Below are 25,543 nucleotides of genomic sequence, written 5' to 3' on the forward strand. Positions count from 1 at the left end.
TTAAAGACTCAAAGTTCTAGAAGGCATACATATTCAGAACGGAACAAAACACAACGGTTTTGGAGCAGAATTTTACTGCTAGGCTAAGGCAAATAAGTAGAAAGATCATTAAAATGATCAAGGTGATTTCTCCACCCTCTGCTTCTTCTAATTTTAAGCTTTGTGCAACAATTAAATAATAATGTTAAAGAATGCATGGGTACAATAATGAAAAAATATGCAACAATGTGTCCTTTGTGTATGCCCCACTAACTTAATAAAATTCAGATACTTACAATGACATTGCAGAGTAACAGGAAGGCGCAGATCTCCTTAAGGATCCTCCTCTTCCAGGAGAGCCGACCCTGAAACAGCGATAACGGGATGGGTAGCGTGTGAGCCGGAACGATAGAGCTACTCCGCCTTTCCGGGTCTCTCTCTCTCACGGCCATGACGTTGGCAAAGATGGTGGTTGTCTCCGTCTCTTTGTACGGCTCCCGATGGAGGCCCTTGATGAGGAAGGCGTTCTGTAGGCACAGCTGGATCACAGTCAGGATGGCGCAGGCCAGGTTGAGCCCGTTTATGTGCCCCTTGACTCCTGATGCCAGAACAGCTACTATGGTGAAGTAACAGATGAGGAACTGGCCCAAGGACGCTCCCACGAGCAGCCCCACATCCAGACTCCGTGTAGGGTTCTTCCCCGACACTTGCTCCCTCTTATCCATGCGGAAGATAATACAACCAACTAGAGTTGTGATGGACATCAGAAGGATGGCGACTATGTTCATGACGAAATGCATTATCAGAGCTTCCTCTGTGGATTTTGGGTCGTTTTTGGCTACGTCCACTTCGTAGACCACAAACGTAGCCAGGCCCGCCACCAGAACGATCAGGCCAGCCACTGGACCAACTAGAATGTCCCATGGGCTGAAGCTCAGTTTGTGGCTATGGTGTTCGTCCATCTGGCGGCCGACGTTTTTCCACATGACGTAGGCCATGGCTGATGCGAAGAGGCTGTACTCGATGTTGAAGGGGTACAGGTAGTAATACGCCTTCTCAAAGACATCACACATGTTATGGCTACACTTGCATTCGCTGCTTTCAGCGCGGCCTGAAAGCAAGGCAAACAGAGAACGTCAAAGAGATGTTCTACGTACCAAATTAAGCATATTGATGAAAGAGGTTTGATTGAGAATTGCAGCTCTGCTGATGCTTGGAAGCCTCATGGCAAACCATTGAGAACTTTACCTTGCATTGTGTCATTGAATCTGTAATTGTTGTTTGAGGAACTGTTGGAGGAAGTGATCACTGGAGCCACTGTTTGATGGAGTAACTCTTCTGTTACAGCCGTCATCCACACCATAAGGTTCGTAGATAAGGTCAACATCAGACCACATCTACAATGAGAGAGTAAATATTACTTTACAGTGACACTAGCATTCTTGTTCTATAGAAGCATTCATGGGTAGGTTTCATATCAAAACCAAACATTTCCTTGAGCCAACTTTAAAATGTGTTCTTATTGCTTCACAACGAGACTTCACACAATGCTACAGTCATTGGGCTAGACGTGTTGATTACAAACAAAACATTTCCTTTACGGATCTGAAAGGGTGTGATCATTTGTCAACATTTGTCAGAATTTCCCATTAATTTTCCTTCCTGACATGCTAAGGTCAAGATGGCAAAAGACAAGGAAATAAAATGACTAAACCATATAACAACCAAAGGATTCACATCCGCATTACATTATCTTGAACCCCAGGACTCACCGTGTGATAATTTGCTGTATCTGTACACAGTCTTTTGCGTGGACCCAGAGGATGTATGTCTGGAACATGGAAGAGAGTATATTTAAAAACTGATTTATAAACACAAGAACAAAAACCTAAAAAAGCATGTCCTTCATAGTTTTAACCTACCTGGACAATGACGAACAGAGCTTGCACAGCAGGGAAGGCTATTTTCACAGGTGATTCGCAATGCATACGACCCGCGTAATAAACAATCTTGAAAATATCCATGATTACACTGCAGACGCCAAACAGAACCAGTCCACCTGATGAAGACACAAGCACAATACAAGCACTTGAGACTAGATGTCTACAGAGTATACATGATCTTAGTGAGAACAACCCAAACCGTTTCTTTCTGAAATCTTTAATTCAATTGAATTTGATGAAGACTTACTTCTCAGCCAAACTGGTCCAGCATGACTGTCTTTGTAGAGCACCGCATGGTACACCCGAGAAGTATGGACTTTGTAATAAACCATCCATACTGTGGTGAGAATGACGAGTAAGATGAGGAAAATCAGAAGGTGAGAAGAGGAGATCTGGATCTTGTTGAAGACGCTTCCGCTCACTATGGCAATTCCCAGGAGCAGGATGTTCAAGGAGATGAATCCAGACAGAAGCCATCCCCAGTTGCGACCCTTCTCCGCTGTTTTGAACTTGCCATGGGCAAGTACCGGACTGGCCGTCTCTCCATGGCTGCTAACTTGGATGGTGGATATCTGGTTCTCGATGGCTTCAAGGTCTTCCTTGGTCGTCATGTTGATTGCGTTAGAAGAGCTGTCCACAAGAAAACAAGTCAAACTGTAATTGATTTCACTAGTCTTCTGGACTTATATAGTATGTGAAGACCTTCTGCAAGTGGACAGCTGTCAAGCAAAATGATTAGAAGCGGTCTAGCTTCCTCAAGCTGTATAAATACTTGAACCCGCATCCAACCAGTCGCATGTCCTCTCTTCCGCTTACGTCTAGCTCTGCGTCTGTCCCACACCTAAAGGGGACCTGCATCCTCAACTCTGGCTTGACAATATTGGAAATCTAAAAAGATTTCACCTTTGCTTGCACTGGAGCACAGCCAGCCAATGGCCCTGAACTATTGTGATAACAGTGTTTAACAAGAGAGTTACCTGCACAGCCTCTACTCTCTCTGTTTGGTGACGAAGGAAATGTGAAGTCCTGATCAGACACCCTCAGCTCTGAGTCATCAACAAATATTAAGCTATTATTTACTCCAGTCATATCTGTTTTCAAAATATTAAGCCTTTATTTACTCAGCTTTCCGGAATCATTGCAATACTGAGCCTCACCCCATTTCATTGTAAATGTTTGAGTACAGTTGTATAATTTGAGTTGAATTGTGCATTGTTTCTTTTGTGTGCTTTGAGTGCAATGTATTAATGGCGATTAATAATGTTAACACTAGCAAAACTAAAAGCAGCATTATTATTCATGCTTAGGTAGTTGGCATTTATATATTCAAATTTATATCATTTAACAGGCACTTGCAACAATATTAGCAGCATTTCAAGAATAAACAGTACAAAAGCTAGAGCAGAATTTTCTAAGACTATTTGGCCTATAGATTTAGCAGAAGCATTTAAAAAAGCACTTGCAAGAGAGTTGTATAGCACAAGTGATACTGATTTGTGTGTCGTTTAGTGTCCTTCACTTACCACGAGTAGAAACCGCTGGCCTTCTGAGGAGCGAGCCACTTCATGGCATATATATTCACTTGCTGACACAATGATTTACTGTAGTAATGCTGAAGGACCTGTAACCTGTCAGACACAACACACAGTACACAAATAATTAGAACAAAATGTATGAACTATTTCTCATCAGGGATGCACTGTGCAATTAAATAATAAATCTTCAGACATCAGTGGAGCTGTGTATGATAATGATACGAACATCATGATATATATGGCATGCATATATAACCCCCATAAATAACATTGATGCAATTATTAATTCAGGTTTTAATGACTGGTAACTCACAGGGGCAGTGTAAAATGTATATTAACAATTCTCTACATTTAAAGGCACAACTGTAAAAACATTAATTTTGAGAAAATAACTTATTTATATAATATTTCATGTTAGAACATGAATATTAATTAGCCATGCACCCAGAGATGGGCAGTATTTCTGATACATGTATTTCAAATACATATTTCAAATACAAAATAGTATTTTGTAATTTGTATTTGATAGGGTTGATGAAAATGGCTTTGTATTTTGTATCAAAATACTTTAGTGTTTTGTATTTTTGTATTTTTAAAATACTGTAAAATACTTTGTAAGAAGTCTATGTGATGACATCATAAAAATGCGGCCTCTGATTGGTGCTTACTCAGCGGTTTGCCCAGACTTGTTGAGTTCAGAACAGATGTTAAGTTTTGGTGTTCGTTTTAGTAGCCTAGGCAACATAGTTTAATTTACATAATTTTCTTGAAAACTATTATACCGAGCAGCAGCCCCCTATACTTATTATCAATCAATTGATTAATTAGTTAGATAGTAGTTGCTATTAATACAGGAGCCATCAGTTGTCTTCTTATGAATGAGTTGTTTGTCAGTGTGAGTCAGTGTTGCTGATGCAAAGTAGGCCCTTTGTTACCAAACACCAAGTAACTAAATTAGGATACAATTATAAGTCATTCGCAAACTGTTAAAAATTAAACTGTTGGTTACTTTAAAACTAACCTTCATCTGGGAGATCACAGGGATATGTGAATATTTGGACTGTTAAATCCAGCCGACAGAGGTCACTTATTTAGTCCTTGATTTTGTGGAATCATGGGATGTGTTGTTTTCATGTCTACAGCCAGTGGAAATGTAGGGTCTGCACAGTTTCAAAAATGAGCAGGTCCCACCATAAACTGTGTTTAAGCCTCAATTCAGGGAACTTTGGTTTGTAAATCTCACATTGGCTCCGGCCTGGCGGATACTAATGGATCACGAGACCCTTTTTCTGACTATTTCGATAGATTCCTGAACATGTCCTTCGCGACTTCAAAGGGGCTGCGGCCACCTTAGATCGACTTACCACGATCCAGGCCCGCATTCCAAACAGCAATAAAAGAGAAAATACACGCACCCACTCAAGCACACAGACAGCAGTGAAGATTGTATGCACAAGTTTCCTGTCATCAAGACGTCACCTTTCATCACCTAGGAGACGGACTCTCGTTTTTATTTTCCGTTTATCTTAGGCTCAAGTTAAACCCTTGCTTTGGAAAACCCGCCTTTCGGAAAGGACCAATCGCTCCAAGCCAACGCTCTGAAACCCTGAAACTCTATCACAGCAACTGAACCCATGCAAGTATTAACTTCTTTAAGATTTGTGTATTAAGTTTTCTTGCTGGCTCTCGAAGGTTTAACTGTTTGTAATTTGCCACTGTTTTGATCACCTCTGTTTTCTTGACTTTACTTAAAGGTACAATTTGTGATTTTTTTTTCGCTAGAGGTCGCTAGAAGCCTATTCAAAACAAAGGCGTAGTATGATGACGCCAAGTTTTAGAGCGGAAACTTGGGACATGTGGGCTGCGTCTGAAAACATGCTGCCTTCCGAGGACACATTTCAAGGTAGTAAGGCATCAAGGCACGTCCGAATCCAGTGTTAGCTTCACTTCCTCTCTCATGAGATACCTTCCTCAGATCGGTTTTTGAAGGAAGCATAGATGTATCCTTAGCTGCCTTTGATATCCCACAATCCTGTGCTTTCCATTCTGTGACAGTTGAGCCAGAAAAATAAAGATGGCGTCCAAAGGTTGCATTTGCTGCTCAGTTTGTGTATAAATGTACAATTTTGATCAACATATTTCAATTTTGATATCATTTCTATGGAGAAATTACTACTGTAGTAATTAAATATTTGTTTAGTTCTCACCAAAGCTTGCGCTATATTGCTGTAGATCATTAAACTTTTACACTGCCTCAGAAGTCTGTCCGAAATCAATTTCGTGAGGTACCTTCATGCACAAACGCTGCTGTACAAGTCATTCTCTTATAAGATAGCGAGGCAGCAAGACAGCTACCTAGGTTTTCGGACGCAGCCGTGGTCTCCATCTCAACGGACGGTGCAAAAGAATAGGGATTGGAGTCTGGAAGAACTCATGTTCGTGGATGCGATTATTAACGTTACTGTTGTATGAAGCAGAGCAGGAGCGAGTGTTGCGGGAGCTGAACGAGGAGCTGGAGCGATTGACACCATAGACAGTAAAAGAAATGGACACAGCGACCCCACTGGAACTCAATTGAGACAAGTGAAGCCCATTTTTAGCGATTTTTAGCACTTCCGTTTCTGACGCGCAGACTCAAACTAAGCTTGATGACGTCCGCAACCTGTCTGACAGATGTAAATCTTCTAGTAGCTGTGCATGAAAACTGCCATCGTTAATCTTGCAGAGACGGCGAGCTTGAGCGGGGAGTTCTTTGGCGTGAGTGAGCAGGAGTAAGTATTCTGATTAATTCTTTTGTATAGTATTTTAAAATGTAACGCCAATACGCCATATTAAGTTAATGCATACTATTGCCTGTGAGCTTCTCCTCCTGTCTGTACGGTAATTTCTCTACTGTGCGACAGAGAGTCGAGTGGTTATGACGCAATCGTTAGCCTATTTTTACAAAAACTGTTTCTACGGGGCCATAATGTAACATAGAAGGTAATGGAGCCCTTTATACATTGTCGTGTATCTTTAGAAATAAATAATGGACAAATGGAGTCTTTAAACGCCTCAGATGTAAAGTTATTCGCTGTCAAAGTGACGCCAAAATGAATGGGAGTCAATGGGATGCTAACGCAAGTGAAGTTCTGCTACAAGATGGCGGCACGCGGCCGACTTCAACTTCCGGTAGACTTCCTTGCCGCTTGATCAACACACGCCTCACGAGCAGCGGGACTTTTATTATGACACAGTCGCCGGCGCCGCTTCCGCTTTTCTGGTCATGAGTTTACGGGAGCTGTCCTTGTCAACAGAACCAGCGGCAAATGGTAAACAGTAATTATGTTCCATAAATAAGTAACACAATCCACTATAAAACGTGCAAGAAGTAAATAAGGAACTGCTTGAAGCAAGCTAGTGGTTTGCTGGACGCTAGACACTACTTCCGCATTTGTCCACGGCACTGTTGTCATGTGGTTTCTACGTCAGTAAAGGCGGTAACAAAGGCGGTAACTGACGTCATTAACAGGCGACTGCACTGCCCCATGTCACTGTTTAGAATGGGAATTTTCTCATGATTTACAAGTAGTTGAAAACATTAGAGATATTGTTTGTAATCAGCTGGACAAATATATAACACTAGCCTAGTGGTTTTTGGATATTTTACTGCAAACATTTTACATATTGTACCTTTAAGTTTTCTATACCTTTGTAGTACTTGTGTCTATTTAGCCGCATAACCTTTGTATTATCAATTTCATATATTAAACACATTATTCATGCTCGATTGCTCTGTTGCCCATTCAACAAAAACCAGGTCACTTTAACGTTTTTCGATCCAGCACCATTGCTTTACGCTTTGATGCTAGAATAGGAAGTTCATTCTCGTGGCCAGAGAATAATCTTTCTTTTTATAATCATCTGTGAGGAGCTAACGATTTGCTGGACAAACTAATATAGTTTCTCTAAATAATTATTAAACCAGAACTAATCATATATTTAATTGATTATAATTCATTGTAATTAATTCACAATATATGTTTAATTCCCCCTTTGGGTCGATATATGCATCATAATGAATCATAAGGCTTTATGATTTATTATATTCATATATTTCATCCATAAATTGATTAAACCTGTACAAATTCGTTACAGAAAAGAATAGGGACGGGACTCAGGCAGAAATCATGTTCATGGACGAGATTATTAACGTTACTGTAGTATGAAGCAGAGCAGGGCGAGTGATGTTGGAGCTGAACGAGACTGCTGGAGTGACTGATAATGAGAGAAGAGCGCAACATGTCTCGAGAACAGGAACTTTTATTATGCTGCCATCGCTGCTTCTGGTTCTTGTGGTCTAGCGTATGTGGGGTAATGCACCACTGTTTATCATATTAGATACATTTGTGTGTTGAAAGTTGCTATAATGCTACTCTCTGTTTTCGCTTGGCAGCTGCTATGAGACACTTGTTGCACACTGTAGTAAGATAGATTGATATTAGTCATGGTAAAACATGGTACTCGCTGTACATCAAGAAAACAAGCTATAAAAAAGAAGCTATATAACATGATTAGTTTTCAGTTGATGAATGAATCAAAACAGTTCCTCCTCTGTCTAATAAAACATATAATATGTTTTATTAGACAGATGAGGAATATAATGCGTCTTTGGTGTTTCCATGGTTTCTACAAATCGAGGGTGTGATGTCATTGATAGGCGACGCACAGACACGGTCTGTGTCCTGGTTAAAATTGCTTATTTCTCTGGATTTAAACATTCTTGGAAACATTTGAGATAATGTAAGTACACAAGTCAACAAAATATATAACATTGTTCTAATGTTTTTTGGATATTTTAATCTAAAAATCGTATATATTTGTGCCTTTAACTGGTTGCATATGTTAGATTTATTGCATGACTCGGGCAAAGAAAAGCTGGTGATATCAAACATTGTTTATTTAATCAGCTGAGTCAGTGTAATGGTGAAGGGATAGATCAAATAGGCCAACTGATTGCAAAAAAATGTCATGCTTCCTTGTAAAAGTATTTTTTAGTATTTTTAAAATACAAAAATACAGTAGTTTATTTTGATACAAGTGTGGCTGTTGTATTTTGTAGTTTATTTTGATACGTTTAAAATTATTAGTAAAAGTATTAGTATTTTGTATTTTATTTTAAAATACATTTTGATGTATTTTTGCCCACCCCTGCATGCACCACATGACACAAAAAAAAGGTTTGAAATGATAAAACATTTAATATTACGTTGCGATTGTCAAACATTAGTGGATCATGTTAATAATATTCTTCAATAGTATTAAGATGAATTTGAGGAGAACAAACTTAATGTATCCAAAAAAAAAAAGAATGCCGTTTTAACTAAAATATGTTACAACTCTAGCATATTTTTGCAGATATCATGTGGTTTTATGAATTATTTGCACCTCTTAAGCGTTTTGGAGACACTTTAATTGGATTTATATGAACTAATAATCTATTAAACAACAATCATTTTCTTAATGCTGTTTATGAATATGTGTGTATGTTTTGGGAGCAGTGCTCTTTTGCAAGAAAGTCTTTCTTTCATTAAATAATGTATTATTTTGAATCCCAAATGGGGAAAAGATTGCGTTTTGTAAGGACGGAGCTGAAGCCACACCCTCACGAGCTGCAACGTGCGCGTCTGAGGTGTCCTTGGAAACTCCAAGCGCCTCAAGCGCGTCGCAGCCGGTCAGGGGTTTAGACCTAATGCACAGCGCCCGTGAAAGAGTGATGGAGGCTGAGGTTCGAGATCACCATGAATGACAAATACCACAAGGCAGCTCGGGATGGCTACCTTGACTTGCTTAAAGAAGCGACGCGGAAGGATCTGAACGCTCCGGATGAGGATGGCATGACACCGACGCTATGGGCCGCGTACCACGGCAACCTGGACGCGCTGCGGCTGATCGTCGGGAGAGGGTAAGACTGCGCGTCATTGCCTACATTTACAGTTACACGAACTGGGGTTGTTCGTAGTGTTACAGACGTGTAGCTCATATGTTTGCATGTACGCCTCATGTGAGATAGCGTCACACAGGAACCGGCATTGGTCACAGTCATATCATCACTCCCCAATGATGGTGTCACGACGGATGATTCTTCACAGCTGATGATTTTATTGAGTTAATTGCGTGTGGAGCATGCAGTTCTCAATTCTCCAAACTACTTCCTTAAATCTTTACTCGTGATGTTTATGGTTATGTAATATTTCGTAAGGTTACAAAGGCCATGTCATTACTGCGGTCATATTTTAACCATAAATGGTAAGGTTTATTCAGTGTAAAACGTTTTATAAAGTTACCCCAAAACGTACTTCTGGTAACATATAATCTAACTGGTTTTATTCAGGTCAAAAACATTTTGTTGAACTGAATCAACACTGACTACATTTGATGCAAGTCACACTGTAGAAAAAACTAACTGCACTTTATAACACTATCAAGCATGAAAACCACATTCTTATTTAAAAACTAGGCTACTATTGTTTTTGTACTGGTGTTTGTTGTTATTTCATGTTTTTTTTAGTTCCTGTAGCTCTGATTGGTTTTTGTACTGTTATTTTTTGTCGTTTTCCCCATGTTTTTGAGTTCCTGTAGCTCTAGTGATAATTTTTTACTGTATTTTTTTTTCTTTTTTTCTTTTTTTATTAGAGGATATATACATTACAGATAATTTAACTGAAATCAAATCAGAAGTTCCTCCGAATTTTCCATATGCAAAAACAAAAACAAACAAACACACAAACAAAAACTAATTTCTTCTGCAGTTAACTATACATATTTGTACATACATATACACACACATGTACTTATTTTTTGTCTTTTTTAAGTTCCTGTAGCTCTACTGATTTGTTTTTATACTGGTATTTTTTATTTATTTTTATTTTTTTTTCTCCCCATGTTTTTGAGTTTCTGTAGCTCTGTGATCCGTTTTTACTGTATTTTTTTTTTTTTTACGTTTTCTGTAGCTCTAGCGATCTGTTTTTGTACTGATATTTTTTTTTCTTTTTTCATGCTTTTGAGTTCCTGTAGCTCTAGTGATCAGTTTTTACTGTATTTTTTTTGTCTTTTTTTAGTTTCTGTAGTTTTAGTGATCTGTTTTTGTACTGGTATTTTTTGCTTTTTTCATATTTTTGAGTTCCTGTAGCTCTGCGATCCGTTTTTACTGTATTTATTTATTTAATTTTTTTTAAAGTTTCTGTAGCTCTAGCGATCTGTTTTTGTACTGGTATTTTTTTGCTTTTTTCATGTTTTTGAGTTCCTGTAGCTCTAGTGATCAGTTTTTACTGTATTTTTTTATATTTTTTTTTTAGTTCCTGTAGCTTTAGTGATCTGTTTTTGTACTGGTATTTTTTTGTTGTTGCTTTTTTCATGTTTTTGAGTTCCTGTAGCTCTAGTGATCAGTTTTTACTGTATTTATTTATTTATTTATTTATTTGTTTGTTTCTGTAGCTCTAGCGATCTGTTTTTGTACTGGTATTTTTTTGCTTTTTTCATGTTTTTGAGTTCCTGTAGCTCTAGTGATCAGTTTTTACTGTATTTTTTTATATTTTTTTTTTAGTTCCTGTAGCTTTAGTGATCTGTTTTTGTACTGTTATTTATTGGTTTTTTCATGTTTTTGAGTTCCTGTAGCTCTAGTGATCAGTTTTTACTGTATTTATTTATTTATTTATTTATTTGTTTGTTTCTGTAGCTCTAGCGATCTGTTTTTGTACTGGTATTTTTTTTTCATGTTTTTGAGTTCCTGTAGCTCTAGGGATCAGTTTTTACTGTATTTTTTTGTCTTTTTTTTTTTTTTGTTCCTGTAGCTTTAGTGATCTGTTTTTCTACTGATATTTCTTGCTTTTTTCATGTTTTTGAGTTCCTGTAGTTCTGTGATCCATTTTTACTGTATTTATTTATTTATTTTTAGTTTCTGTAGCTCTAGCGATCTGTTTTTGTGCTGGTATTTTTTTTTTCATGTTTTTGAGTTCCTGTAGTTCTAGTGATCAGTTTTGACTGTATTTTATTTTATATTTTTGTCTTTTTTTAGTTCCTGTAGCTTTAGTGATCTGTTTTTGTACTGGTATTTTTTTTTTCTTCATGTTTTTGAGTTCCTGTAGCTCTAGGGATCAGTTTTTACTGTATTTTTTTGTCTTTTTTTTTGTTCCTGTAGCTTTAGTGATCTGTTTTTGTACTGGTATTTTTGTAATTTTTCCATGTGTTTGAGTTCATGTAGATCTAGTGATCTGTTTTTGTACTGGTATTTTATTTATTTATTTATTTATTTATTGCTGTTTTTTTTCATGTTTTTGAGTTCCAGTAGTTTTTGTCATTTTTCCATGTGTTTGAGTTCCTGTAGATCTAGTGATCAGTTTTTACTGTTTTTTTTTTATTTATTTATTTTTTACTTTTTTTAGTTCCTGTAGCTTTAGTGTTCTGTTTTTGTACTGGTATTTTTTGCCGTTTTTTCATGTGTTTGAGTTTCTTTAGCTCTAGTGATCTGTTTTTACTGTATGTTGTCTTTTATTTTAGTTCCTGTAGCTTTAGTGATCTGTGTTTGTACTGGTATTTTTTGCAAAAATGTTTATGTTTTTGAGTTCCTGTAGCTCTAGTGATCCATTTTTACTGATATTTTTTTTTAGTTCCTGTAGCATTTAGTGATTTATTTTTGTACTGGTATTTTTTTGCTTTTTTTTCTCCATGTTTTTGATTTCCTGTAGCTCTAGTGCTCAATGTTTAATTGTATTTTTTGGCCTTTTTAGTTCCTGTAGCTCTAGTGATCTGTTTATGTTATTTTTGCAGGTTTTTCATGTTTTTGAGTTCTTGTAACTCGACTGGTAGCATGCCATTTGCAACTCTAAGGTCATAGGTTCGATTCCCTGTTAATGTATGGACTGATTAAAAATGTATATGTTGAATCCACCTTAAGACAGATATACTGCCCTTGCTACTTCTTTGTGGGCCTTATTTGTTTGCAGTGTCATTTGAGTCCTTTTATCACTAAGGATGCATTAACAATTCCGCATGATTTGATTGAAGGCTACTCTGTTAATGCCGATAGAAGACAGATAAAAGCTAACACAAAAAAGCTTTCATCAGACCTGACCTGGTTTCCTCTGTGGAACTAGCAACCCTTTATAAAAGCTCCTAATTGTCAAAAGTTCTCCCACTGCCCGGCAGTCCTGAATGGATAATCGGACTGTTTGACCATTGAAAGCCACTGGCTATCATGTGATCTCCACATAAAGCAAAGCAAGCATAGCATTTCTGTGTTAGAGCCAACTTATGCCCATGTACACATAGGGATTCAGTAATTAAGCCCTTCAATTGGGTGTTTCTTTTCGGTAGTGATTAAGTCAATGCATCGCATGGATCCCTGAAGCATGAATTCCCACAATAAATCCCACTGTTTACAGAAAATAAAAGGTTTTCAAGAGGTCATTAGTGCATTACCATACATGAGAACAGAGTCTGACTCATGATGAATGCTATTAGAAGTTGCTAAAAATGGGGAAAGTAAGATGATTGTAAAAATAGTAACGACAGTAAAAATAGACATTTATGGGTGGTGGAGATAATATAGCAGTCATTTGTTAAGTGATGTTAGGAGATAAAATATGATATTATATAATAGCCCTGTTCCAGTAATTTTATTATGTCCTGACAGTCATACATCTTATTATCTGACACTATTAGTGGGGTAAAAATGACAGTTCATAACTCACGGCTGACAGCTGCAGTACATGTCTGATTGTTCTGGATAAGGATCTGTAAGGGTCTCTTATTATATAGGACAAGACATGAATGTGGTAATATATGTGATGGAAGATCAAGAAAAAAATCAAGGTCAGGCAGGTTAGCGGGTCATAATCCGAATTCTGGCTTGACCCAGTACAGCACACATCTCCCTTTGCTAACTGTGAAAACCTTGCAGCTTTTCTCATCCATAATGCATCACTGCAAGGCTTCACCTGTCACCCATCAAATATTAATTAGGCTCAGCCAGCACTAGCTGCAGAAAACAAAGATGCAGTTTAACTGCACAAACTATATATATGTCATAGTATTATATTATATTACATTAAACTGATTTTTATACTCACTATATTGCATTGTTACCTTTTAAAATAATATTTTTAAAATGTATTTATGTGTGCAGCTCAGTTAAAGAAGAATAAATAAATCAACTCAATCTCTGAGGCCTGGTTTCACAGAAAGGGTTTAGATTAAGCCAGGATTAGTCCTTACTTCAATTATGACATTTAATATTTTATACATTTAACATTTTATAAAGCTACTTAAGCGACTACTTAGAGAAAAAAAAAACATGACTAATTTGCATCTTGAGATAAAACAATGGAACTGACTTAATTTAAGATATGTCAATGCAAGTTGCTTTCAGTTAAAACAGTTCAAACATGCATTTTAGTCTGGGACTAAGCCTTGCCTTAGAAACTGTAGTTTAAGTAGCCTATAGGAGGGTCTGTACTGCTCAAAAGTAAAGCAAAGTAAAGCAAAACAAAGTTTCAATCTTGAGTTTAGTTTTAAATGATCCAATTATTATATCGTAATATATCACATGGTATTTAGTCATAATGCAAAGTGTATCATATACCAAGTAGTAATAACATCAATGCCGCGCTCTAAGGGAAATGTGATAATATCTAATTAGCTTTTTATACTGTTGTCTCTGTATGATTTGTTTGAGGATCTGTCATCACAACACTTCAATGAACCAGATTTAAATGATTTTGTGCTTAAAATGCATTATCTGGAATGAATAGTAAGTGGTCATAGATTAGCAAATTATGGCATGTGACATTAATTCCGAAATTAGCTTCTTTGTTTATCAGGCATGTAGTTATGCAGGAATTTAGTGTGACATCACCTGCGAAACTCTATCATTCTTCCTAGTAAGGAGACACCCCGTGAGTTACCTCTTATTCAGGCAGGTGATCAAATTACAGATCCAGTGCTCTGGATCGGCATTAGCAGAGAGGACCCTGGATTACTGTCTTATATAAGAAAACATTGCTTTATGAAATTGTATGCGTTATAGAACACACCTGTTTGCTCTTTTATGACATTTGAAGATTTTAGATAGCAAATGCGCAGAGCAAGTTGTTTCAGTATCACAGACCTATGCATTATTTACTGGCCTTCATGGATGACAAGCCACAGCTGAAAACATAATCAAAAAATCATGGGATTGCCAGTGTGTTCTCAGCTATTCTTGGGGTATAAAACAAGTGATAATGACAGCCTTATCCAGTTTCACCTAACACATGAAAGTGTAAATTATGTTGCCATGTTATGTATTAAATATAACTTAGATTATATAACCTATATTACAGGTCATATGATCTGAGTCAGAGGTCCTGAATCCTGTTCCTGGAGATCTACATACCTTCAGATTTCAGTTTTAATTAGCTCAATTAGAATCTTAATTAGCTACTTCAGAAGTGTTTGATCAAGCTTGGAACTGAACTTTGCAGGAAGGTAGATCTCCAGAAAACAGGATTCAGCACCCCCTTTCTCTGAGTAGTAGTTTCATAAAGGTCACAGTTTAATGTCACACCTGATATGGATCTATCACGGCTCTACTTTCAGGGGGAACCCAGACAAGTGTGACATATGGGGAAACACGCCACTCCACCAGGCTGCCTCCAATGGCCATCTCAACTGCCTGTCCTTCCTGGTGTCGTTTGGTGCCAATGTGTGGTGCCTGGACAACGACTACCACACGCCTCTGGACATGGCTGCCACCAAGAACCACATGGATTGTGTACGCTATCTGGACTCCATCGCTGCCAAGCAGACAGCCCTCAACCCAAAGCTAGTAAGCAAACTGAAGGACCGGGCTTTCCGTGATGCTGAACGGCGCATCAAGGAATGTGTTAAACTGCAGCAGAAGCACCGCAGGCGCATGGAGCGTAAATTTCATAGAGAGACAACGGAAGCATCAGTCTCGGATGCCATGAGCTTCTCCAGCTACGCCAGCAGCACCCTGAGTCGCAAGTTACACCACTTCAACACTGCCACTAATGTGCCATACTCCCAGGTCAGATTTCTCAAATTGCTCTGCAATACTTAAATATTTGATGTTTAGTTACAAGCCACAGTCACTGAATCAGATCTTTACCAATTTTTGCCAACTTTGTTGCTCTAGGCTACTCTTCATGCCACAGCCAGGGGCAAAACTAAGATCCAAAAGAAGCTTGAGAAGAGGAAGCAAGGTGATGGGACATTCAAGATTTACGAAGATGGCAGGAAGAGTGTCCGTTCTTTATCTGGCCTACAACTAGGCAATGACGTCATGTTTCTGAAGCAGGGTACGTACGTCAACCCTAAGGACCGTTCTCGTCGCAACATACGTGACATGTTCCCCAGTGACAATGAGGATGCCGTCTCACGTGCCATCAGTGAACCCGACCTGCATGGTCAAGATGTGGACTACTCAGAGATCAGCACAGACTCAGGCCACGACTCTCTCTTCAACCGTCCTGGCCTGGGTACCATGGTTTTCCGCCGCAACTACGTGAGTGGTGGACTTTTTGGCATCGGTAGCAGAGATGAAGGCAGTCTGGCAGGCAGCGAACGGGTCGATAATGTGCGCCTACACAGCCGGATGCATCGTGTGCCCAGTCTGGATGACGACAGCATTGGAAGCGCCCATAGCCTACAAGAGAGGAATGTGCAGGAGCTGCCATGGGATGAAGTTGAGCTGGGGCTGGATGACGATGATGAGCCTGACACTAGCCCATTGGAAGTGTTCCTGGCCGCACAAAACATGAACGAGTTCGTTCCTATCTTCAAAAGAGAAAAGATTGATCTGGAGGCCCTGTTGCTATGCTCCGATAGTGACCTCAAGAGCATTCACATCCCCTTGGGGCCCCGCAAGAAGATCATAGACACCTGCCAGCGCCGACTGGAGACCATTGAGGACCCAGGTTGCATAGAAGATACTGAGTTGTGAAGTTCTTCCATTAATGTCTGTTTTTACCTCCAAGAATGTTAAAGTAAGAGTTTACAGAACCATTGTACCATTTTTTTTTAAGATGGCAAAAGTTACTTTGTCAACATTTTGCCAATGAAACAGAAGCCTAAACTAGCAGTGTCCAATCCTGCTCCTGAAGGGTCACCTTCCTGCAGAGTCTAGCGCCAATGTAACCGGTATGACTCCACCCACCCAGAGCAGGATTCGAAACGGCATGGGAGGCGGGTGCGCTAACAAGGAAGCTAAAGACCACAGTCTCTAGGATGCCTCTTGAGGCCAGGGGAGTGAGGTTTACATGCACAGCTCTTACTAGCTTGCTTCTGTTACACTCACCCCCCTAAATCTCTCTCCCATTCGGGTCACGGCACCAAATGTAACCGGTCTTACTCGACCGACTCAGAGCGGAATTCAAACCAGTGTTTCTGTCATGGGAGGCGTGCACACTAGCAAGGACGCTAAAGACCACAGTCTCTAGAGTCAGTTGCTAGTGCGCCTCTTGAGGCCAGGGGAGTGAGCACAGCTCTTAACTGGCTTGCTTCTGTTACACCACTACACTTGCCTGGAACTTTCCAGTGATCCCAAAGACCTCTTTTAACTAGTTCAGGTGTGTTTATTAGGGTAATCTGCCCCCAGGAGCAGGATTGAACACCCTTGGCCTTGGCCTAAATCAACTCTAAATCAGGCAGATCAGGCAAATAAAAACAACCTGTGATATGAAGAAAGAATCTCTTGTAATAACTCAATAAAACTTTTATAGTAGAGGTTTATAGTGCACCAATATTGAAATAGCTGAAAGTCTATATTACCTCTGTAACTGACACAAACAGCGCAATATGCATAAAAATGGTAATTAAAGGGTTAGTTCACCCAAAAATGAAAATTCTGTCACTTATTACTTACCTTCATGCTGTTCCACACACGTAAGACCTTCGTTAATCTTCAGAACACAAATTAAGATATTTTAGTTTAAATCCGATAGCTCAGTGAGGCCTTCATAGGGAGCAATGACATTTCTTCTCTCAAGATCCATTAATGTACTAAAAACATATTTAAATCAGTTCATGTGAGTACAGTGGTTCAGTATTCATATTATAAAGCGACGAGAATATTTTTGGAGCTCCAAAAAAACCAAAATAACAACTTATTTAGTGATGGCCGATTTCAAAACACTGGTTCTTGAAGCATCGGAGCATAAATGAATCAGTGTGTCGAATCATGATTCAGATCGCGTGTCAAACTGCCAACGGCTGAAATCACGTGTCTTTGGCGCTCCAAACAGCAGATTCGACACGCTGATTCATCTGTGCTCCGATGCTTCCTGAAGCAGTGTTTTGAAATCGGCCATCACTAAATAAGTCGTTTTTTTTTTTTTTTTGGCGCTCCAAAAATATTCTCGTTGCTTTATAATATTAATATTGAACCACTGCACTCACATGAACCGATTTAAATATGTTTTTAGTACCTTTATGGATCTTGAGAGAGGAAGTGTCCATTGCTCCCTATGGAGGCCTCACGGAGCTATCGGATTTCAACTAAAATATCTTAATTTGTGTTCTGAAGAATAATGAAGGTCTTACAGGTGTGGAACGGCATGAGGGTGAGTAATAAATGACAGAAATTTCATTTTTGGGTGAACTAACCCTTTAAATTCAAATGTAATGGTTATCACATGTCATGTGGCAAATGGAGAGCGAAAATGAGGTCACATCTCATTTCACACACTCTTAGTCGTATGCTGCGTTCCAGACAGGGTTGGACCTGGGAATATCCCAAATTAAATGTCCCACTTTAGACTTTAGTGATGTTGACCACATGATGTCGCCATGACACAATGAGATATAATCTTGTTTTTGTGTCAATTATGGCAAAAACAGAATAAAAATAAAATTGCTTTGAAAACAGCAGACAAAAAGCAAAAAGGAAGGTATCATTACATAAACTTAATGTCTAATGTTAAAGTTTATTTTTACGTTATGCTCATTGGAAGCAGGACTTGCCGACATCTTGGAAGTTACGTCAAATAACGTTTCTCGCTCAGGTCAGGGTTGATCAATGTACATTGAGTTCACACACCGAATGTCCGACTTTGAGTGCTGTGCTAGACGTTATTTCCAAGAAGGTGGGAAAAATCCAAATTCCGATCTGTCTGGAATCCAGCATTATAATATTTCTGCCCCCATGGGGCATATTTCTCAGTGCCTGCACATTTCTATACAAAATGTCATTTAAGACATAACTTGTGTGTATAATTTGACAAATGTTTCATAATTCCTTATTAGACATGCAGAGATCAGTATATACTACATAACATGGTAGTAATTGTAGCTGTGCTATTCTTGTTAGTTATACACAGGGAGATTTGGATACATGATGTAAGCCATTGCAGCATTTTCTAGTCATTGGACAGCTGAATTGTGAGCTGTAAATGGTGAAATGTACAGTTAATTGATTTTTGTTGCTGTTGTGGGGACTGTATGTAGCGTTTGTCTACACCCGCACATTATGTTACACGTAATGTTTACATGTATCTGGCCATAACACGTTTTTTGTAACACGAGTAATTGGATGTGTTGTGTGACGCATGGTTGAGTTAGCTTACACAGAGAGCCCTTTGTTGATCCTGGAGCTTTAACTTGCAGAGAGAAGAACTCATTACCACTGAGACATTTCGTTTATCACAGCAGAAGTTTTTTTGTTAAACAGAAGTATATTGTCAGTAAACAGTATGGTTCATGCACAGGTCTGCAGTACAGCACGTACTTTAAAGTCCATCTTTGATTGAATTATAACACGTCTTCCTTCAATATTTATTGCTACAAAAAGCATTTACAGCCATGTTTTATAGCGCATACATCAAATTTATTTATAATGACATTTGCTGGTATGTAACTATTAAACCAATCCATAATCTTGCAATTTTTGCAAAATGTGGTTTTGTTTGTCTGATTGTTGTTCTTTTTTGGGGGGAGGGTTTAAAGATATGATTAATGTATTAATGGTGCGTTCAAATCATGTCGGAAAGATCGTATTTACGAGCAGAACCGACATGAAAGCCACCACAATGTCGTAAATACCAGTGGGAAGCTCGTAATTTTCTTTAAGCTCCGATCTGTACGAGTTGGGGGCGTGTCAGTCAGAAACATGGCGAAATACCACAATACTTAGGTATTTTTCAGTGACATTGTCAGGCTTTTCTATTTACAACGAAGTAAGCTGATTTCCAGTAAAAAATACGATAGCATCACAATATCAAAATGAAATATGTAACAATAATTTTTTACAATGGCTTTATAAATTAATTAAAAAACATAAAAAAGCAACATACAACTGATGCACATTCTTTGCTCTCCATTTTCTAGAAGCAGAAGTGTTGTTATTTTGTGTAATTAATTTAGAGAAGGCACAACCGCCTTCATACTCCGACGAAAGTGACTTGAACACACCTACCGTCGTACACATGACTTCCCACCTCGTAAATACGAACTTCCCAGGAGGACTTGAACGCACCATAAACTTTTAAGAAAATAGTAATTTTGGTAGTATTAATGAACTGCATCTTTTGTTTCATGCTACAGTATTTCCTTGCAGTATTCCAAACTGCAATAGGTAGGGGTCAGCACACTCTTATTACATGTGTGATCTCTTACAGGGCTGTTCAAAGCTTGTGGAGAACGAAAGCTGTAAATGTCATGACTGTAAAAATGAACAAAGATGTTATCTGCAATAACCTCAATAATCCCATTCCATATAGGACAATAATTATGCTTAATATATGAAATATATACAGCTGTCACCAATCAGAACTGCAATCCTAATAAGAGAAAAACAGGGTGTTATTTTATTCTCTAGTTCTTTAGAAAACCATCTTTGTACTGGTGGTTTAAAGCGATTTTTCAGTCCTATTCCTTGAGACCCACAGCACTGAATATTTTGTATTTGTTTTTTCCTTATTTAACAATTTTACCAGATTCAGATCATCAGCTCATTAGGAGAGAGCTTTCAAAGGTAAATGTTGTCGCAACAACTTCACATAGGATTATGTTATATAAACACTGGCAATTGCACGTAGTACTATTTAATTATTTATTCAAATGCAGGTTTGAATTAAACTCCCAGAATTTAACCTGATTTAAAAATGGTAATGAAATGCAATATTATAGCCAAAAACTCAGATAACCATGCTTTTATTTTTTATCAAGAGAAATACAATTGTGTGGTATGAAAGTACAGAAAATTTAGCATGTGTGAATTTTCCATAAAAAATACTTTTTTTTACCACAAGCGCATACTTTTTTTAATTTACTGATTAATTTCTGCAGATTTAAACATCAGTGACTGTTAAAAAGCTGTATCTTTTAGAAGTTGTCACATTCAGGTTATTTTGTCATCACATCCAGCATCAGATAAGCTGAAACCTGTCATGCATTAAAATCAGTTTCATCATAAACAGGATTTACGAAATGCACTCCTGACTGGGTTAGGGTTATTGAGTTCATTGTCTCTGTCCCGTACAGCCCTGGTACTTCTGGCATGATAGTCGGCTTGTCAAACATTGGGTTGTCATAGCCATGGTCCAAGGAGCCACCCAGTTCTCCAATTTCACTATTGTTCTTCCATATGCTGATTGAGGGGATACTAGGCATTCTGGGTATCTTAACAATGCCACGCCGATAGAGGAGAATAACGCCTGCAAGTAAACCCACTCCAATCAGGGAGCCCAGCACTGCACCGACCACTACGCCCGCACTGCTTCCAGCTACTTCACTGCTGCTCGCCCCTGATGATGCCTGGAACTCTGCGCTGTTGATCCCAATGTTTGAGCCATGGTTGTGCACATCCTTCACTATGTCACGAGCAAGAGCTTCAGCCAGCTTCCCGGCTTCCTGACCTGTTTTCTGGTCCAGAAGCAGCACTTGGATCTCCTTAGTGGCTACGAAAGGAATCACTCCCAGCAGTCTCTGCTCCTTTGACACTTTCGACATGGCCATCAGTAAAGACTCATATTTAGGTAGGCTGAGAAAGAGGTGCTGCAGCCGTTGACGATACGACTCAAAGTTGAAGTTCGAAGAGAACTGAACGTTCACAACGGCGCCACAAACATCGCAGCAATGTCCCACTGGGTGCAGGGGTTTCTTGCACTCCAACAGATCGCATTTCATATTTGCACAGATCACGTCACGATTTTTAGAGTTATCACAGATGCATCCTGTGATATCGCTGCAGCCTGAACCACCAACGCTAAGGGATGAGGAGCCATGGAACTGTAGCTTGCCTGAACTGGATGACAGGTACTGTGAAAACTCAGAGCTGCTGGTGAACTTTTTCCCAAGTACAGACACACTCTTCACAGGCACATCATGATCACATGAAACGTCCACACGGAATGAGGTGGCCTCTCGAAATACAACGTCATCATACTGGCACGGGACACTCTCCTCATGGACGGAAAACTGATAGGTACCTCTGTGCAGGTCGTCGATAGTGGTCGCAGCCACCCACAGCGATGGGTCGAACCATTTCAGAGATTCAGGGTCTTTGAACTGTGCCGTGACCCCAGATCCACAACCAGGATCTCCACCCTCTCTCACAGAAAACCCCGCACCAGATGCCAGAATCAGTTGTCCGTCCACTGGCAAACTCATTGCATTGATAGTGTGAGCCGTTTCTACATACACTGATACTTTCTTCTGAGCTAAAAACACAATTTGGTCATTACCACAGGGTACAGAGCCTTTATCCCAGTTGGTCGCGTTTTCAAAATTAGTGTCTGGAATCCATTGCTTGTAGAGTGCATTAGAAAATGGTAAAATGCAGAGGAAAAGCAGAACGTTGTGTCGAAGAGCCATCGTCAAAGGAATGAGAAGGAAGAAAAGCAGAGTGACCTTTGGTCAGTCGCTAACTGTGCGACTGTCACATGAGAGTCCAAGCTATAACTTAGTGAAAAATTCACAAGAGCTATTTTGTCAGTAAAACATCTACTACAGTGACAATGAAGGAACACATTAGGATGACTGTAAAATATTTAATAGGCCAACTGCTTACCCTCTATTGCGTACTTTTACCCAGTGGGGTTCAAGAAAAACATGATGTATAGGAAAGAAGAAAAGGTGCATTGTTACATTGCCTCCCTCTCTCTGTCTCTCTCTTTCATTTACTCTTAAATGTTTTGATGTCATGTTGCCAGACTGTAATATCATGTTACTTCAGTATATAGTGGTACGGAGAGACACCGTGAGCCATTTCCACCATTCTGCTAACTTCGCCAGACTTAGCCATTGAATCAGACTAGCCCCATAACTTCAACCACCACATGCCATCTCTTCAAAACATTGCCCTCCAAAGACTTGACAGCCAATTCGATGCCAGCAAACCCAAATATGCAAAATGATTGGCAGGCAAACAGTGCTTGTGATAAGGTTAAACCTAACCTAACCTAAAACATACAGGTTATTTCAGAGATGTGGCAGGTGATGGAGTGTTTCTCCTCCATGCCATTTAAAAAACATACAACTCCTTGCAGAATAAACATTGATTTACTACAAGTTTCCCAGGTACCTTTTTCTCTCCCTATCTCATGGATATTGTGTATTACTAAAAATCTCCTCAGTTACACAGAAGTATGCAATATAATCAGAAATTGATTATATGGAGATATGATTGAAATATTTTAGCCCTGTCATGCATCACTTAACCATGTCACTTCACCAATTTGTTATTAAGTTGAACTAAACTTCAGGTTACAGAATTCTCAGTATCACATGAATTAATACCTTGAATTAATTAACCAACTAGCAGGGGCAGTTTCTTCATTAGGGCAATAGGGCGACGCACCATCAAAAAGAGAAAGGGACGGATTCAACCACAGAGTTACGCTAGCTGTCACTGCTAGGCTGTTTGTTCTGCCTCTGGATATAGTCCAATCAGCATTGAGTCACGCTCTGTGGAGTACCGCCTCTTTTTGGGCATTTCAGTCTGGCGGAGATTTGCCCCGACTGCTCTCTTAGACTTCCATTCAAATTCAATTCAATTTTTTTTCGAACTGCAGGCACTGCAATCATAGACAGTAAAAGAAATGGACACAGCGACCACACTGGAACTCAATTGAGACAAGTGAAGCCCATTTTTAGCGATTTTTAGCACTTCCGTTTCTGACGCGCAGACTCAAACTAAGCTTGATGACGTCCGCAACCTGTCTGACAGATGTAAATCTTCTAGTAGCTGTGCATGAAAACTGCCATCGTTAATCTTGCAGAGACGGCGAGCTTGAGCGGGGAGTTCTTTGGCGTGAGTGAGCAGGAGTAAGTATTCTGATTAATTAGTTTGTATAGTATTTTAAAATGTAACGCCAGTACGCCATATTAAGTTAATGCATACTATTGCCTGCGAGCTTCTCCTCCTGTCTGTACGGTAATTTCTCTACTGTGCGACAGAGAGTCGAGTGGTTATGACGCAATCGTTAGCCTTTTTTCTTAGCCTAAAACTGTTTCTACGGGGCCATAATGTAACATAGAAGGTAATGGAGCCCTTTATACATTGTCGTGTATGTTTAGAAATAAATTATGGACAAATGGAGTCTTTAAATGCCTCAGATGTAAAGTTATTCGCTGTCAAAGTGACGCCAAAATGAATGGGAGTCAATGGGATGCTAACGCAAGTGAAGTTCTGCTACAAGATGGCGGCACGCGGCTGACTTCAACTTCCGGTCGACTTCCTTGGGCACTGACTGCAATGCAATCTCTATGGGTTCCGGGAGGGCTCGCACTAACGTGCTTTCGTCATCATACGTAACCTTAACTTGTGCAGCGATTGGTGGAAACAAACATACCTCTATTAATAATTTTTTAAGCTGAAGTGACATTTAATAATTTCCTCAGTGCATAATTTACATTTCACAGAAAAATTCTCCATCTGTGAAAGTTAGAAAGTCGAGAAAATATTTCCATTTTGCAGTCAGGCGTGGACGAGCCTTCAGCAAGCATAAACTTCCGTGGACGAGCGCCACCGCGCGCCGAACAGACGGAGTTCAATCTGAGTAAAATACATTTTGCTCAAAATATTTGTTGAAAATTGTTTTTGTTGGCGAACATAATTATACCATATGTAGAATTTCAAACCTACAGCTAAGTGTATTTGTACGATAGCAGTAACTGTGTAAAGTGACTATTGTAGGGTAATCAAAATAATAATAATTATAGTCTGTTCTTTTGTTTTTATTTGTTTTCATTTTTAGTTTAGTGTATTTGATTTCTGCTTCAAAAAACATTTTGTTTTAGATTGTAAAGGTACAATTTTAGAATGTAGCCTAGGCTTAATGTGATTTGACTTTTTGCACATAATGTATAGCATATACTACAAAGTTACATTCATGTTTGTTTTTATAGCCTTCAATATGAACATTGTTTCTAGGACAATATTGGGCAGGATCTTAAATATTTTATTTATTTTTTTAAATTAAATACAGATATTTTTTGTAGATCTCAGCCCTATGGCATGCTTTAAATACTGTATTTTCCATGTTTTAGATAGATACATTATTATATCACTTGTTAAATAGATATTTAACAATTAGCCTATTCATTCCTGCATTTCTATTTTTTTTTTTTTTTGCGCCCCCCAAATATTTTTGCACCAGCCGCCACTGCCAACTAGCAACAGACAAATAGCTTACCCTGAAACAGAATACTCACGATAAGCAATATACAGTATATATATATATATATATATATATATATGCTACAGAAAATCTCGGCTGTGTTTTTAATTTATATTGTTGCAAAATTTTAACTAGCCAATGCCTATCTGTGCAAAGTATTTCCTAACGTTAGATCTATATAAAGTTATATCCAACTTTATCTTCATACAGTATATTCAATAAAAACGACTGCTTTATTTTTTGTGACAAAAATATGTATATATGTTAGAAGTATGTCCAACTTTATCTGCATACATACAGTAGGCCTATACTCGCGTAGGGCGATATATGGCCTACTAAATAACAAATCTCAACTGCTCGATTGCTTGTGTCGTCACAAAATGTAAACTATGTTATCACCCAGCTCTAATCTGCCAAATTAAACTCATAA

General features: G+C 38.7%; 3 protein-coding genes across 4 annotated transcripts in view; 1 reads left to right on the forward strand and 2 right to left on the reverse strand.

Annotated features, from left to right (window-relative positions):
- otop2 (otopetrin 2) overlaps positions 1–25,543 on the reverse strand; it is a 34,424-nt gene that overhangs the window by 608 nt on the left and 8,273 nt on the right. For both annotated transcript variants that reach the window (XM_067382806.1, XM_067382807.1), the window contains exons 2-7: positions 3,446–3,550; positions 2,170–2,552; positions 1,902–2,038; positions 1,752–1,810; positions 1,228–1,376; positions 276–1,090 (exon numbers count right to left, since the gene is read on the reverse strand). In XM_067382806.1, the coding sequence (XP_067238907.1) occupies positions 276–1,090; positions 1,228–1,376; positions 1,752–1,810; positions 1,902–2,038; positions 2,170–2,552; positions 3,446–3,489 (1,587 nt within the window). In that variant the 5' untranslated portion in view covers positions 3,490–3,550. The remainder of the gene's footprint in view (positions 1–275; positions 1,091–1,227; positions 1,377–1,751; positions 1,811–1,901; positions 2,039–2,169; positions 2,553–3,445; positions 3,551–25,543) is intronic.
- On the forward strand, positions 3,503–17,362 carry ush1ga (Usher syndrome 1Ga (autosomal recessive)). Its single transcript, XM_067382809.1, has 3 exons — positions 3,503–9,401; positions 15,074–15,524; positions 15,633–17,362. The coding sequence occupies exons 1-3, from the start codon at positions 9,238–9,240 to the stop codon at positions 16,437–16,439; spliced, it is 1,422 nt and encodes a 473-aa protein (XP_067238910.1). The 5' UTR covers positions 3,503–9,237; the 3' UTR covers positions 16,440–17,362.
- amn (amnion associated transmembrane protein) lies at positions 18,066–25,012 on the reverse strand. The gene has a single exon (XM_067382808.1). It carries the CDS (start codon positions 22,304–22,306, stop codon positions 20,879–20,881), a length of 1,428 nt encoding a protein of 475 aa, XP_067238909.1. The 5' UTR covers positions 22,307–25,012; the 3' UTR covers positions 18,066–20,878.

Source organism: Chanodichthys erythropterus, chromosome 3 (genome assembly GCF_024489055.1).
Source record: "Chanodichthys erythropterus isolate Z2021 chromosome 3, ASM2448905v1, whole genome shotgun sequence".
Lineage (NCBI taxonomy): Eukaryota > Metazoa > Chordata > Actinopteri > Cypriniformes > Xenocyprididae > Chanodichthys > Chanodichthys erythropterus.